At 44.8% G+C, this 18,090-nt stretch overlaps 1 protein-coding gene across 2 annotated transcripts in view; it reads right to left on the reverse strand.

Moving 5' to 3' along the window:
- LOC128618985 (protein eva-1 homolog C) overlaps positions 1-18,090 on the reverse strand; it is a 47,750-nt gene that overhangs the window by 6,158 nt on the left and 23,502 nt on the right. For both annotated transcript variants that reach the window (XM_053642749.1, XM_053642760.1), the window contains exon 5: positions 16,353-16,496. In XM_053642749.1, coding sequence (XP_053498724.1) covers positions 16,353-16,496 — 144 coding nt within the window. The remainder of the gene's footprint in view (positions 1-16,352; positions 16,497-18,090) is intronic.

Below are 18,090 nucleotides of genomic sequence, written 5' to 3' on the forward strand. Positions count from 1 at the left end.
ACAGAGAGAGAGAAAAGCAGAAAAGTGAAAATATAATACAAAATAAACAAGATAAGAAAAACAGAAATGAAAGCAGAAAAAGAACAACAAATTAAAAGTGTAGAAAGAAAGAAAGAAAACTAAACAAAGTAACGGAAAAACAAACATTTTATGTTCCTCAGAAATAAACTCGCCCAGAAACTCCCCAGGAAGTGTGTGTTGACTCTGGACCAGCTCTGCTGGAATTCTGGCAAAATCTGTCCCCATAATAAAGACGTCTAATTATAACTATAGAGACGGGACAGCATATAGCGTGTGTGTGTGTGTGTGTGCTTGGTTTTATTAAAAGCTCGGAGTAGCGTCTGGCTCCAATCACAACCCGGTTTGAACATGGCACATGAAAGAGTAGCGTCCCCCAATTAAAACACTGCAATGATTTCCGCTGATACACGCACAAACGAGGAAGAGTGAGTGTGTGTGTGTGTGTGTAAATAAAACGCACACAGTTCTAAACTGTTAACTCATTTACATGTGGGTGGGGCTTAACGTGTGATGTCACGACTAATAGCAATAACACAAAGCCCTCGTCGTATAACCGCGTTCCCTTTAGTTGGCGTGCGCTGTACAAGTTTCAATGCTAGTTGGCGTAAGCGTGCGTTTCTGGATGCATATGCATACACGTGTGACCGCACGCGTGTGCGTGTAGCAGAAACAAACCCTGTAATTCCCTTTTAACGACGTGGATCTGGTCTCCTCGGAAAATAAGATGTCATACGTTTTCTGATGGGTTTCAGACGAGTCCTATGCTGTCCTGCCAATCAAACCACACACACACACACACACACACAGAGAGAGAGCTAGCATGTCGTTTCTGCTAACATTAGCAACACGCTCTGTCTGCGTCGAGTGCATGTCTGTTAACGTAGATTTACTATATTAAAAAAAAAAAAAAAGACACGGGAAGTCGAATAGACGCTACTGTTCACGTGGCTAAAGTCATGAGGACACTGTTGCTAGGCAACTGGGAATACGTATACAGAGCATATGGAGCTAGTGACTGAGGACAATGATTTAATAAGCTAGCACACAGCCAAGTGTTTTATACAGACCGTGTGACAGTGGAAATTAGATAGAACCATCCGGAACATCTAGATTTCTCTCAGATATGTTGGTAAATTACAACAAAAAAAAAAGCTTCAGCTGACTACAGTGACACTTAGCATCGAAAGCTAACAAACCATTTGTACGTTCGGACACAGCGAGAACTTTGAGGATGTTTGACCTGCTGAAGTTAAAAAAAAAAAAAAAAAACAACAAAAAAAACATTGCATAACATTCACTCTCAGGGTAAAAAAAACAAACGACAAATAAGCTAGCTAGCTAGCCACTCGTTTCCCGCCAAAACAGCTTTTTGGCTTCACTCGGTGAAAACAGAAAATCGTGAGGTAAAGTGATTAATATGAACGCTACTTGAGGATCCTGACCTTCTAGCTGGATGATCTGTGACGGTTTATGTAATAGAGTAAAAGAAACTCCGGGTCCGAGTGTTTGCGAGACAGAGAGAGCACTCTCGATAAGGCGTCAGCTTTCTATAGGCCTCAGCTGCTCAGAGAGAACATTCCCACCAGAAGAATGGCTCTGCATGGAAAACACACGCTGTACACGCAACAGCTGCTCTCTTAGAGAGCCTTTTAGAAAAGACAAGCACTCCGGTATGCATTCACTCTCTCACACACACACACACACACACACACTTAAAAAGCTTCAGGAGAATGTATGACAACATGCTGCTAGTCTATACTGTCTATTATTCACTCCGCTTCTTTCATCTTTCTTTTTGCCCTGCCACTTACACGGCAAACTAACGCATCATACTGAATTACCCCGATTATAGATTTGCCCCCGTCAGGGTTTCCACCGCCGCTGTAACGTCTAGAGGAGCGCAGTACAAAAGCAGTAGTAAATACACGAAGTGACGCGGGCGTTCGAAACCTCCGACGGCACACTTAAACGATATTGAGAATTAAAGAGTAAAACCTTGAATTAAAACTCTTCATATTAAACGTGGCTAACTCTAATAAGACACACTGGGAGAGGTGCTAGTTCTGATTGGACGATTAGGATCGAGACCACGCGGTGCTGGACTACGACGACGCTGACGGGAGACGGTTTGAGCGAGGGGCGAGTTTTATCCCCATAAAAACGTCAGTGGGACGATCGCAGCCGTTCCCCTAACACACGACTCCTGCCCTGCTGTTATTGTGCGCCTCACACGGAATCTAATCCACGCTAATCTAACGAGAAAACAAGCCGGGCGTGTACGGACTACGCTGACGAGCCCGCAGACGTTTTCTGCGGGCCGTGAAGTGAACTCGTAAGAGAGGTCTTGAGGTCAGGGTTCGGGTCATCGAAGGTCGTGTCTCAAAACTTCCACAAAAAAAAAAAAAAAAGGTGATTGCTATCTGACAATCTTCCAAGGGATTTAACAGATGTACAGATAATGAACACTTTCAGATTTTATTTATGAAACGTATGATACTGGAATATGTACACGTGGAAGTGTAAGAGGGGTATCGACGTTAGTCCTCTTTGTATGTTAGGGACCATCGAGTTTGAAACAAAAATAACCTGCAATCATGCGGTCCTGGGATCATGCGGTCCTGGGAACAATGGGCTTTGGGATCATGCGGTCCTGGGAACACTGGGCTTTGGGATCACGGGGCTTTTGGATCATGCGGTCCTGGGAACATTGGGCTTTGGGAACGCTGGGCTTTGGGATCATGCGGTCCTGGGAACAATGGGCTTTGGGATCATGCGGTCCTGGGAACACTGGGCTTTGGGATCACGGGGCTTTTGGATCATGCGGTCCTGGGAACATTGGGCTTTGGGAACGCTGGGCTTTGGGATCATGCGGTCCTGGGAACAATGGGCTTTGGGATCATGCGGTCCTGGGAACAATGGGCTTTGGGATCATGCGGTCCTGGGAACACTGGGCTTTGGGATCATGCGGTCCTGGGAACAATGGGCTTTGGGATCATGCGGTCCTGGGAACAATGGGCTTTGGGATCATGCGGTCCTGGGAACACTGGGCTTTGGGATCATGCGGTCCTGGGAACAATGGGCTTTGGGATCATGCGGTCCTGGGAACAATGGGCTTTGGGATCATGCGGTCCTGGGAACATTGGGCTTTGGGATCATGCGGTCCTGGGAACGCTGGGCTTTGGGATCACGCGGTCCTGGGAACATTGGGCTTTGGGAACGCTGGGCTTTGAGAGCACAGAATCCTGGAACTATAGCGCTCTTTGCCAAAACAGCTAAACTAGCACACATTGTCCGGCAAATCAAAGTGTACATGAGATTAGGGTTGAAAATTTAGGGCGCACAACTGGAACACATCTCTCAGTTTGGGCACAACAGCTGTCAAACACTGTAAGCAGATAATACCATCAGACAGACAGGGCCTTGGAGAGACAGACACACACACACACACAGCTCCTCTCACGCGAGCTGACGCACGGTCGAGTAAGCACGCCTCACGTTTCCAGAACGTGACAGATTGTCCAGCACTTTGGTCAGGGGGTCAGAGTGAGCAACAGGTGGGGCCGGCTTTGTGATGGCGTGTGATGACGTGAACACGCCTCGGACAAGAGTCCTTACAGCTGCAATCATTAAACACGGCTAATATTAGACCCGACGCTTTAAATAGAAACCAGACGCACTTTCTCCTGCCCGCGTTCACACAGCTGTGTCCGAGACGCCGCGAGAAACCGATCCAACGTTCCGTCAGTTTATCGGTCTCAAACTTGGAGGGAAAACAAACCGGCTAGCTAAATAAATAAATAAATAAATAACAGCTCGACTACATTAAAGCTGCACGTCAGCTCTTCTGATATTTACAGCTCAGTCAGGAAATAATCCGGAAAACCTTCGGTGAAGATCCAAAGCGCCGGCACTGGAGACTCCTTCCATGAACGTTAAACAAACATTTCCTTCCAGCAAACGTCACCACATGAACGATTACACAAACGAGCTGTTACTATAGAAACCATAACGGATCAGGGTGAGCGCGTTAATCAACACCTTCTGACCAATCAGAATCCAGAATCCAGCAGCACTGTGGTATTGAATTGTTTACCTAATGCTGACTTTTTTAAAATTGACCCTCAGTGGAGCCGTGTGAAACCCGAATCCGTGTCGAGACGCCGAGAGGAAAAAAAAAAAAAAAAAAAAAAAAAAAAAAAAAAGGGTTACTCTGGATATAAAGGACTGCAGTGTCCCTTAAGAGCTCGAGCTGCCAGGAATCCCGCGGTATCCAGGTCCAATACATCACACTTCATCCGGCACACCATAACGAACTCGTTTTAAAACGTGGTGCGCTGGGCCAGACTGCGGTACAAGAATGTTTTCCCATGATGCAGTTTGAGGTCTAATGCTACATTCGAGAGCTTCCTGCCTCGCAAACGACCTTCTGAGGAGGACAAGCGCCGTTTTTCATCGCTCAGCAACTCGGGCATCGCAGAGAAATACAGGTCTCCCTCCGCTTTTTATGACTTCGGAGAGGTATGGGGGGGCGATTCGCTCGTAACTCGTATTTACGGCAATTCTGATAAGCGCACGAAGACGCCGTAACTTAAAATGTTGCTCTTTTGCGCCTGGACAGCGTTTGTCGGAGTCGTGGGAGAGATTCCGTTTCTAACGAGAACAACAGACGCACGGACTCGGGACGGAAAACCGTCATCAGAGCGCCAGGTAGACAATAAACTCCCGCGCGCTGACCTCCCACACACACGCATTTCCATTACTGCAGGAATCCTGTAGGATTGAACTCCAGGGATTTTCAGGATTCCTGTCTGATTCGCTCTTTACCACCATGGCATGCTGGGTAACGCCAAACTCTGCAGAATCGGTCCAGACAGAGTACATCGTCGTTAAATCAACACCGTTCCGATCATAAAATCAAGAAGAGTCGAGTTCTCGGGTATTAATAACGCCAAACTGTGACTTCTTTCAGTCAGCAGCAAGTATACCAAAGAAGGAGAGAGAGAGAGAGAGAGAGAGAGAGAGAGAGAGAGAGAGATGGACAGAAAGAGAGACTTCAGTATTTGCTGTGAGATCTGCCTGAGAAACGATACGTCTCCGGAAAATAAATAAACCCGACTGGGACGATCACTTTTTTGACGTCAGAACGCTGTGTGTGTGTGTAAGTGTGTGTAAGTGTGTGTGTGTGAGAGAGAGAGAGAGAACGTGTGCGTTCGCTTTATAAATAGATTCCCGACGGCATCTGTAGCGAAGAGCCAATCAGCACGCTGAACCGTCACGGATGACACAGCACACAGACGTCCCGCGGCGTGTGTGGAAACGGGAGCACTTCCTGCTCCGTGCTGCAGGACCGAATAAGCTGTCTGCGTGCGTGTGTGCGTGTCCTGACCCCGACTGACCCCGGCTCACCACAAAGTCTGTCGTGGAACGCCAGACCAAAATACCCAGAAGCCAGGGAAGGATTCAGCCTTTTATGGCAATGGAACAGGATCAAGAAGGAAAAATCTCTCGTGAGATCGTCTTTAAAAGGTCCGGCGCCGGTCGTGTCCGTGCACTCGACAGAACTTTTTAAAGCAACAGTCCGCCCTGACGTCCACACGTTCGATACACGTCTGTTGAAATATTCGCGCCGACGTGTCGGTTGGTGCCGCGTTTCCGTCCTCGCCGTTAGGAGTTAGCGGCCGTGTCCCGCGCCGACGTCACGGAGGGACACCGTTATTGCTAGCGCAGTTAGGAGAAAGGGATAACGGTCAGGTTTCACCGTTATCGCTCCTAAAAAACACGTTACCGAGAATCATAATCACGAGAAATCCCGCTTTAGAGTCGTCATGGAGACGTCCGTGCAAACTTCGAACTCGGAGTCCCAGAATGCAACGCCAAAGTTACGGCAGAGACTACAGCTAATTAGTGATATACAAGATAACGAGCAATATTAACGTGAAAGTTCGTTAGCTGGACAAAACGAGAGAGCTGGTGAGACTAAAGCGCCGCTGCATCGCTCCGTTTAGCTAGAGGACTAAACCCCACTGATAAAAAACAAGAAACCAGACCAACGTGTCGAACGAAGACGTTTAAAGCAAAACGTCCTCAACTGTTTTTAAATGTTAATATACAAGCCGTTTAGGGTGGATTTTGCCTTTAAGGTCTGGCAACCCAACGGTAGTGAATTAAACGAAACCCTCAGGACAGACGCTTTCAGTCGCATTTCCATGACATCAGCATAAATCGAAGACGCGGCCGTTGGAGAAAGCAGCACTCCGACAGCTCCTAACTGAACTCCATCCAGGAGGTGACGAACGCTCTTATCGCGAAGGTTAGAAAAGGAAAGACGAGACGCTCCGCATCGCCGCTTCCATTTATTAACTGTTTAGCTTTTTACTTCTGCCCTAATTTAGCCGTCGCTGCTTCTCAGCCCTTATAAAGTCTCGTGGTCCCCGAACCACGCCGGAACTTTTCGTTTATTCACCTCGGAGCCTGTGCAGAATAAAACCGGTCCCCAGAAAACCTCGGAGGCAATTAAACGGCTTATTGACAACAAAACGGAGGCTGTAAACACGTACGTGTAATTAGGGCGAGACGGCTAATTTCAGGGGGGAAAGAAAAAAAAAAAAAAGCTGAGAGGACGCTGAACGAGCGAAACGCAAAACATGTGCGTACAGTAAAACCAAAACAGCTGGCTTCCCCTCTGTACCTCCCTCTCACATCGCAGGCGGTCTTTTCTTCTCTCTCTCTCTCGCCCTCCGCCTCCTGCCGCGCTCGCTTCTTTAATAAGATTTACATTTAATTGCTCTCTGTGGTTCAATGTGGCGCATCAGATGCCGAGTTCATGTGCAATAGGAATTCTCTAGTGTTCACGCTGTAAATGTGGTTCTGTTTACGAGAATGATGCTGTGTGTGTGTGTCGTACACGGTCTACCCCCCGCCCCCCCCCCCAGCAAATCCTCCTTCTATCCTGACAAATTAGTTTAAACAGCCAATAAAAACCTCCACATGTTACAACCCCAAAGCCTCATCTGCTTCTCCTCTCTCAGTCCCACATGCACACATTTCCAGTCATTCTCCTAATTCCACCCGACAGAGACACGTGAAGCGCGTCTGAAATTTCACACCGGATAAAGTCCCGACAATAATAATAATAATAACAACAACAACAGCAGCAGAGTACGGTTGGACCACGCCATGACGTGGCAAAAGGGTGCAAATACTTTTACAACTCCGGGTTCGGAGATTTATAATCGAGGTTTAAATTTGCAGACGGTTAGAAGATATCGTAAGCCTGTCTTTGAATTACAATACAGTCATGTGCAGAATTATTGGCACCCTAATCTCACACCGAGTATACGAGTAAATTAATTCTAAGAAGAAAAGGAAAAAAAAAAAAAAAAAAAAAGAAAATCCTGAAAAATTAACAAAATATTCTTAATAATATTTTTGGGAAAAAAGAAAACCTAAAAATTACTTTATTACAATATATATATATATATATATATATATATATATATATATATATATATCTCGGTTTATTTACAGTAAATCTATTTCAAGCAAATACATTAACAAAACCATTTAAACAAGAAATATTTTAGTAAATTTATTAAAACTAATATTTTTAACAACAACAAAAGTTTTATCTGAAGTAAAATTTAATCTAAAACGTTATCAAAAACCTTTTCGGTATTTTAAGTAAATTTATTCTAAAGAAAAAAAAAAAAGAATCAAGAAACGTATTTAACAAAACTTTATTATTATTTTTTAAACAGTTATTTCTTGTTATGGTTTATTCTAATAATAAACCCTTATAAAAATATTGTATTAAAGTATTATTTAACAAGTAATATAATTTCTTGAGAATATTTTTTTTTTAATAATTCAATTTCTTTTATATTCCAATGAGGTTATTTATTTTGTTACAAGAAATTGCGGTAAATAACCAGACATGTTTCCCCCCCCATAACATCTTCAAAAAACAAAACCCTTTCCCAAGGGTGCCAATTCTTTTGTAACTGAGAGAACGTATGACGGAACAGGATGTATTGTGTAATGTTGTGTTTGTTTTGTCTGTAGCACTGATAAACACTTCAACTGTAACAGAACATGAAACTCCAGGTGTTTAAAGAACGCTTCTCCTGGCAGTGTATGTCCAAGTAACACACATCTCTCACTCACACACACTCACAGACACACACACACACACACACACACACACACACCCCACAGGCAGTCACTAACACACTGATTTAGTGCGGTTTCTTGTCTGGAGTGTAAATTCCTGTGGTGGTTTCAGTTTGACATTATAAAGTACCGTAGCCTGCAGCATGTCTTCTTTCTCCCTTCATTTGACCCCCCCCCGTTTTTTCCCTCCGTCCTTTCAGCCTTTTCTTTTCCTCCGTGCATGGAAATCCTTTGCTTTCGCTAGCTGAGCTTACATGGCTTACAATAGCGGTGTGCGTTAGCTTTCTTTGTAAAAAGTTCTACTCCGTGGCTTTAAGAAAAAACACACGATAAATGAATTATTATTATTATTATTATTATTACTAGAAAAGTGCTCTATTGTAATCTTTATCGTAAACATTTAAAGTCAGCATTAAAGGTTGGTTCACGCTGCAGCCGCACGAGACGAGGCTGATGTCTCAGACCAGCAGCTATTCACGGGCTGTCAATCAAACAAGAGGGTGGGGGCGTGAACAGGAAGTATTAATAAAAGCAAGCACGTGTCTGTTGGAACAATATGGCGGCACGTTCGGACAGGAGAGGAGCAGATCCTGAAATCTACACAAGCGTTCAGAGTCTCGGTCTTAAACATGACCGCGCACGTTGTACAGGTTGTTACGGGTTCGGTGGAACGCGTGTTCTAAATAATAAATACTAAATGAAGCACGTTGCCCTTTACTCTCATCGGTTCCAGGCGTTCTCGGACACCCTGTAGCTTGATAAGTTAGCTAATTAGCTGGTGCGGAAGCGGGAACAGCGTCGCTACGGTTACAGTTTGTGCGGAAAGCAGCCCGAGCGGTTCCTCAGTGTAAGAGCTCGCAGTGTTAGCGTGGTGTTGTGGACTGGATCAGCTACATCATCTAGTCTTCAGGAGTACCCACAGTAAGCTTTACGTTTAACAGCAGAACGTCATTTCGAATAGTCCCCTGGGGGGAAAAAAAAAAAAGAAAGAAAGAAAAAGAAAAGGGGGTGCCATTACTTTCAAGCCCCGGGTCCTGATCCTGCGCTCGGCTCTGAATCTGGAACGGATTCAACCTCGATGATGAGTCGCTTTGGATAAAGAGCGTTCGGAGAACTGAGAACAGTAAAGGTAAAATTTATACGCAAATATATTTGCATTGAAACAGTTCTCACGCACACACCCACACACACACCCCTGTATCTGTCAGGATGAGAGTTAAACCACCCGCAGAGAGAGAGAGAGAGAGAGAGAGAGACAGAAAGAGAGAGAAAGAGAGACAGAAAGAGAGAGAGAGAGAGAAAGAGAGACAGAAAGAGAGAGACACAGACAGAAAGAGAGACAGAAAGAGCGAGAAAGAGAGAGACAAAGAGAGAGAGACAAAGAGAGAGAGAGACAAAGAGAGAGAGACAGAAAGAGAGAGACAAAGAGAGAGAGAGACAGAAAGAGCGAGAAAGAGAGAGAGACAGACAGAAAAAGAGAGGGAGAAAGAGAGAGAGAGAAGAGAGAGGGGGTGGGGAAGAGAAGAAATGTACGTAGGAGAAACAAAACAGGGAAAAAAACGAGTGGAAGTTTGGTTAAGTGCGAGAGCCGGATCTCGTTTAGAGTAAAGAAAAGCAGAGACGGAGAAACGAGTGAAAGAAAGAGAGAGAGAGATTTAGGGAGTTGTGAGTAAAAGCTGCATTAAGGGGCCGTAACTGGAGTATGTTAGCAAAACAATAATAGCGGTCAAGCTAACGGCTCCATAAAACTGAATAAAACTAGCTAGTGTTCCACAGAGAAGAAATATCCAGCTAGCTGGGCTGTTACTCTGTGGTGAAATATAGGCGGGAAAAATATCTAGCTAGCTTGAATACGTTTAAAAAAAAACCACAACATTTGAGGGTTAGTGCTCCACTGAGGTAAAATCTCCAGCTATCCAAACTGCTTACTGTAAATTATGCATCAAATAAAGCAAGCGATTTAAAACAACAACAACAACAACAACAACAACAACAACATTAGACAGCTAGTGCTACATGTGAGGAGAAATATCCAGCTAGCTAAAACACGTGTACAAGTGTTACATACAACAAGATATTAAATAAAGCTAGCTGCGTAGTGCTACACTGAGGAGAAATATCTAGCTAGCTTGGTTGTTAGCTACTATATCACTCTATGGTGAAGATTCCTTTATAAATGTAAGTATTATCTCAAAAGATATGAAGTAATGCTAGTTGGCTGGTGCTACGCTGAGGTGAAATATCTAGCTAGCTAAATTAGCTACCGTGTCATCCTGTGGTGAAAATGTTAAATGTATTAGTCTTACACCAAATCGCTCCGCGCTATTCGCCAGTTAGAGCGCCTATCTTTAGTACACTGCTAGTTTCCATGGTTACACTGGTAGCGCCAGGCTAGTGAGACGGTTACGGTAGTGTCAAATTAAACTGAAAATGTTCACACGCCGTGTGTGTTTTCAAGCGTGCGACTAAACCACAGAATATGACTCGACCTTATCGCACCACCCCCACCCCCCCCCCCACCGCACACACCCACTCCACATCACCTTCATCTTCAACACCTGAACACGGTCACAGCCGATGAACAATAAGTCTGTTGTGGTTTGGGCACGTCAGCGCTAACCGCTAACCGCTAACCACTAGAGGCTAGCAGCTGGCCACGAGCGGCTCTTCCTGTCGCTCCAGTGTTAACAGTGGATAATGGGATGCCACACAAACACACACACACTCAGAGAGCTGAGTCACACTGAATCAGTGTGTGTGATACAGATTACCAGGCTAAACGCTAAACGATACAGCAGCGAGCATTCTTTCCCCCACTGACTCACTGTTATAAAGACAAAACCAGACACACAGATGTGTAGAGTCAGATACCTGTCCACTGACCAACATACTCGTCATTACAAATCATTCACTGAAACACACACACACACGCACACACACACACACACACACACACACACACACTAATCCACTGCACACTAGTCAACTTTCCACAATCATTACATGTTCAGAAAAGGGAAAAGATCTCATCTTCAATGGATTCATTTCCCTTTTTGGCAGATAACTTCAGGTCATTTATGGCTGCTTTAAATCCCCCCTCCCCTCCCCCCCCCGTTTAAACGTCATGCTTCTTTGATGACATTTCTTGCAAACTATAAAAGCAAAACAAATGCATCTGGGATTCGGTCGAGCTACGTGGATCTCAAAATCTATTCCATTCAAATCTAAACATCAGGTATACGTAAACGTCGACAAGTAATATAAACGCGTTAAAGGGGCGGTCTGTAATCTTTAAAAGTTTCCTTGTTTCTAGACTTGTGAGAACTATAAATTTCCAGAGATCATTCTGGAAAAAGGAGACGGCTATCCGCCCTCTTCTGCATACAGGAGCTCGCAGACAGCTGTGATTGGTTAGAGGCACTGTGACTGACAGGGGAGACAGGGTATGCCCCTCCCACCAGGGCAGCCGGTTTTGCTCTCTCGGCGCCCGGTTACGGGCGTCTGTGGCGTCCTCGCGATTGGAATAAGCGATCTACAGATAATGCTAGCGTTACAGTACAACGTTATACGCTCATTAATATTCAAATTTATTCAAATACTAAATATTACTTCATTAAAAGCAAACACTGAACACTAGTCACAGATGGATTTATATGAATGAAATCACACACACACACACACACACACACACACACACACACACACAGAGAGAGAAAACCAAGAAAGTAAATCTGAAGCTGCACTTACACACACATGTTGCACCACTCTTTCACCGTCTCTCTCCCTCGCTCTCTCTTGTTTTCTTCTTCTCCATCTCCATGGCTTTTCCCTCGCTCATTACAACCTCCACCTCTATCTGTGTACGTGGGCGTATATAAACCCCCCCCACACACACACACACACACACACACACTTTACTAAACTGTACTGTGAGAACGAGGGATAGATGGATGACTTCAGAAAAAGACAGGAAACGGAGGGATGTCTCTTTAAGAAGGTAAAAACTCCACGCAGCAGCAGCAGAGATACTCCTCCAACTCACACACACACACTTCTTTTCGTTTAACAACCACGCTGCTCTCTCTCTTTCAGTCTTCTTTTTTCCTCTTTTCTCCTGAATCACTCCACCTCTCCCCCCTTCTGTTTTTCTCCCCTCGTTTCCCCCCCTTCTTCTCTTCACTCGATCTTTCTTTTCCCGTCTCTGTTCTCTGGCTATGAAGGGAACGAGAGCGCGAGCAGGACTGGCCACTTTAGCGCATAGTGCACACGCATACACACACACACACACACACACACACACACACACACACGGTGCAGCCAACCAAAGAGGTACAGCAGGGCGGGAGAAAGGGGGTGTGGGCTTAAAGCGTGCCTCTGTGTGTGTGTGTGTGTGTGTTAGTGAAAGAGAGAAACAGGAAATGATGTGAATTTCATTCAGCTGATAATGCAGTTTGGGTCTCTCTCTCTCTCTCTCTCTCTCTCTCTCTTTTAGTGGTCATGTTTTCCTCACCCCTCTCCTCCTTTTTTTACTCAATGATTTGGATCCTGAGAAAGGAGAGGGAGAGAGAGAGAGAGAGAGAACGCCATAAAAGAGAAATAGAACAAGTGAAAAAGGGAGACAGAAAGAAAACAGGCCGGGGAAAAAGGTCAGAAAAAAGAGAGAGTTGAATAAAAAGAATGCATTGAGAGAGAGAGAGAGAGAGAGAGAGAGAGAGAGAGAACGGAGAAGAGAAACGAATATAAAAGTTAGAGGGAGAATGAAAATGAAAGTAAGAGAAGGAATAGAAAAGTTGAAAAAGAAAGAAGAATATATAGAAAGAAATAGACTGAAAATAGACACATGTTCATATAAGAATAGATAGAAAATGAGAAGAAGGAGAGAGAGAGAGACAGATTTTTCCTGAATACTGGGAGGCCCACCCTCTCTGTTTCCATAGCAAACACATACGTGAAACTCTGACCTCCAATGACATTATGGCAGAGAAGATGAGAGAAGATGGTTCATTAATGACAGTGTGTGTGTGTGTGTGTGTGTGTGTGTGTGTGTGTGTGTGTGTGACAGGACGACAGACAGGATGGTGAGGACAATACAGGTCTGTGTTAATAAGTTATATCACCACAGAGAGAGGGGCAGACAGACATAACTAAAAAGACCGTAAAACTGAGACAGACACACGCGTTGTGAGGCTCACTCGCGGGATCACCGACCTCCTACTGGCTCACTCGCGGGATCACCGACCTCCTACTGGCTCACTCGCGGGATCACCGAGCTCCTACTGGCTCACTCGCGGGATCACCGAGCTCCTACTGGCTCACACACTGGATCACTGACCTCCTATTGGCTCACACACTGGATCACTGACCTCCTATTGGCTCACACACTGGATTACTTTCCTCCTATTAGATCACATACCGGATCACTCATAGGAGCAGTGGTCTACTGACTGGTGAAGACACAGATGAAGTTTCTAGATATAAAAGTAATAAAAGCAAAAGCCATATTCTATACACGTTTGCAGCTGTGTGTGTGTGTGTGTGTGTGTGTGTGTGTGTGTGTGTGAGTGTCACTCTCTCTGACTCACTGAGGAGAGGTAGTGTGTTTGGTCAGTGGGTCACATGACTCTTTCCCTCTCTTTCTGTAGCGTAGCCATGCGGTTTGGATTACACTCGAAACAGGCAGGAGGGAGCCATACATTCCCCCTCTCACACACACACACTCACACACACACACTCTTTCACACACACACACACACACACACACACACACACACACACACAGCCTCGGAGAATGGCATTTTGTTCTATTGTATACTTTTATAGGGCTAGAATGACAAAAGTCTACTCTACACCACACACACACACACACACACACACACACACACACACACACTTCTGTACTGTAACATTTATGTAGCATAATGTAGCTGCGTATACCTTACTTAAACCACACACACACACACACACACACACACAGGGCCAGATCCTTTACTTACATGTCAAATTATATGAAACTGCCCAATTAAACTATTTCCTCAGAAAGGGAGTACACACACACACACACACACACACACACACACACACACACACACAGAGGAAGGAAACGTGGAGATAAGACAGGCTGACTGGAAGTCTTGGTCAGGCCTGAGTGAAATCCTGTCACCTTACAAACTGACAGAGCGTTCAGTGGATCTGAAGCATGACCTCTCTCTCTCTCTCTCTCTCTCACACACACTCACTCACACACACACACACACACACACACACACACACACACACACACACACAGGTGCACACCTGTAGACACACACAGACAAGCACACAATATAAGAAAGCCTCTTTGTCTCTCTTGTACACATCAGTGCACACACACACACACACACACACACACACACACACAGTTGATTAAAAAAAGCAGCACAGCTTCAGTGTGTGTGATAAGAAGGTTATTACACACACACACACACACTCTGAACACAATTTTTGTAGACAGATAAATCCCATTCCTGATGTCTGAGCTGTGTGTGTGTGTTTGTGTGTGTGTGTGTGTGTGTGTGTTCACTCAATCACTATAATAATAAATGACATAAGAAGAGGATGTGAGTCACGTTTATCTACACATGCACATTGACAGACTCATAGTGTGGGAGGCTGATGGACCTGGATCAAGAGATGGGTTCACTCAAGCCCAGACACACACACACACACACACACACACACACACAGCGCTGTATCAGCATGTCTGATGTTTATTCTCATTTAGTTTGCAGTAGGAGGATGAATTAGTACAGAGGGGCTGCTCTGAAAAATTCAGGAGGTCTGTCTCTCAAAACACACACACACACACACACACACACACACACACACACAGGTTTCTTATCAAGGAATGAAAACAAAAAGCGATTCAGCAAGATAACTCGGTACAACATCGTGCATGTGTGTGGGCGAATAACTGACAGACGGACACACACACACACACACACACACACGCAGTCAGATCAGTCTGCATGATGTTAAAGAACTATCAGAAGATACTTAAAATACTTGTTTTTTTAACGAGTCACACCTTTACTGAGGCCAACAGACACAAAGGCCACGCCTCATTCAGAGATTTAAAAACCGAGGCCACACCTCCTTCAGTGAGACTGACAGAAACAGAGGCCACACCTCCTTTAGACATTGAAATACAGAGGCCACACCTCCCTCCTTTAGACATTGAAAGAGGCCACACCTCTAGAGTCACTGAAATACAGAGGCCACACCTCCTTTAGACATTGAAATACAGAGGCCACACCTTCATGGAGATGGACAGAAACAGGCCACACCTCCTTTAGACACTGAAATACAGAGGCCACACCTCCTTCAACGACACCAACATCAACAGAGGCCACACTTCCTTCAGAGATAATAAGCTTATTACTGTATAATCAATAGTTTACCTGTATCCATTAGGTAGGTGTCCGTGTTCCTATAGAAACCAAAGGTCATCCCATAATTTCCAGTACTGGTTAAAGCCCTATGGATCCCAGCACCGACATTTAAACCAGCACCTGACTACAGTCCAACAAAATCCTTTCTGAAAGTCCCACCATATTAAGGACACCATCTCTCCTGCAGTAAACACTGTCAAAAATAATCATCTATAATCAAATCCACGTAATAATTCATCAGGAATGACGATTAAATTGACCATTTTAAGCTCTTTATTCTGTAAAGCTTCATCGGTGCACAGTGTGGGACTCCAAATTAAGGGGAAAATATAACAGAGGGCGAGAGATACAAAGCAAAATCTATTAAAAGCTTTATCTTGGTGAATCATAAAACAACAACAACAACAACAACAAAACAGCTCCATATTATTTTTATTTTCCACACAAGTGCTTGCTACAGTTCAAGAGTGAGTGTTTGGCGCCCTCTGGTGGCCAAAACGTCCACATGACGGCTGCATGCTGAGGCTCTGACCGCGTGCAATTGATCCAATGCCTAAAAATCACCTTTCTATTCAACTCGAGTGAATAAACTGACTCATTCTACTAGCACACTGACTGAATACACCTGTATACACACACACACACACACACACACACACAACATTGTGCTTATGATTTCTTTCAGCGTGTTCATCTGCCTGTGGTGTGTGTGTGTGTGTGCGCGTGTGTGCTCACCACAGGTGTATATAACACTGAGGTATTTGCGAGTCCCGGTGTAACAGGGGTCTCCGAACTCCTGCGCCGAGGCTCGAACCACGCAAGTGCGTTTCCCGTGGCAACGTGATGTCATCACATGCAGGGCCCCTTCCGCGTGGCAGTCTGTAAAAACACAAAAAGAACAAATCAGACCATCTCCGTGTTTCATATTTTCCAAACCGTGAGACGTTTGTGCCTCGTAAGCAGGCGCTATACCCACTGTACAGCAAGATGACGTATATATTCATTTATATAAAACGCTAAATGTATTGCTTATAGTTACAGTAAAGCTGCTTAGCGTGGATGCTAATACAACATGCTATCGAAGCTGCATGATTAAACAAAAGAAAAGCAAAAGAAAAGAAGTTATATAATGTACGATTAGGAATAATCACTTCATTCACAGTCAGAAGGATACACAACATAGACAAAACATTTCCTTTACTGTTTGGCAGGCTAGCTAATAAGTTAACCTTAAATTCCTGGCTAACAGCTAAGTGACCCTGGCTAACTAGCATCACTCTGTAACGCTAGCACGACCGTAAAGTATTCAAGTTTTTAAACAACGAGGTGGAAAATTCAACCCAAAGGACACGTGTAGCAAGGAACGTTAGCGAGCTATGCAGCACCACAGGTAGCTTAGCTAGCTGGCTAGTTCGCCAACATCACACGAGCGAAGTTTACCGTGGAGTATTTTAAATATTTTGTAGAAGTACCAACGTTAGCGCTAAAAACGGGAAAGGTCTGAGGTAAAAGGAAAGCTCTTTCATGTCAATGTATATGAAGAATGTGTGCACGTGTGTGTGTGTGTGTGTGTGCGTGTGTGTGTGTGTGTGCGGTTCCTCTCTACATGTTCAGACGTCCCTGGCAGACGTGTGCTTTATCTCGGAGACGTTTGATCTCCCCCAGGACGGGAACCTCGGCGCGTCAGCGCGACTGACGATCCGTCCATCCATCATCGCTAAGCGCTTATCGTATGGACTTACACACATCTGAACAAGAGACGGACACAGCGGCTGACCTCCACACACACACACACACACACACACACACACACACCTCTCCATGCACGAACGACCGACAAGTGTGCTCTACCGCCCGTGTCCGATTTCACGGTTCTTTCTCATCCTTTAATCTGAGGCAGGAATTCACGATTAAACCAACGACGAGAGGATTATTAAAGAGCATGACGACACTGACAGTGCCATTTTCACGTTATATTTTGTCCCAACAATTACGCAACAATTAGCGTTCAACATGACGCTGGCATTTCTAGTTAGATTTACATAATTAACTAGCTAGCTACTACGCTAAGAGTCGAGGCAAACTAGCTAGCAGCTCTTTTTATTCAAATAATAATAAAAAAAAAATACTCTATGTAATAATGTCTTGGGGGGGTGGGGGGGGGGATAAGGGGGGGGGCGCATATGATGTGTCGGGAGCACCGGCTTTAGCTAACCAAGTCTCCTCACGCCTTCTGTTAAAAGTCGCTCTCAAACACGGCGCAGAGGTGGCCCCCGATGGCCGACGTGTACGTACGTGCAAAAAACAAACAAACCAAAAAACCACTCCATACCAGCAGGGGGCGCTACTCTGTATTCGTTCTAGTACAAAGGAAACAAAGCAAGATGTCACTGTGGATCTGTTTAAACATCAGATCCTGATTATGTACTGACAATATACATCAGATGGTCTGTAGGCGGAGCTTCTGACAGAG

Source organism: Ictalurus furcatus, chromosome 2 (assembly GCF_023375685.1).
Source record: "Ictalurus furcatus strain D&B chromosome 2, Billie_1.0, whole genome shotgun sequence".
Taxonomy (NCBI): Eukaryota; Metazoa; Chordata; class Actinopteri; order Siluriformes; family Ictaluridae; genus Ictalurus; species Ictalurus furcatus.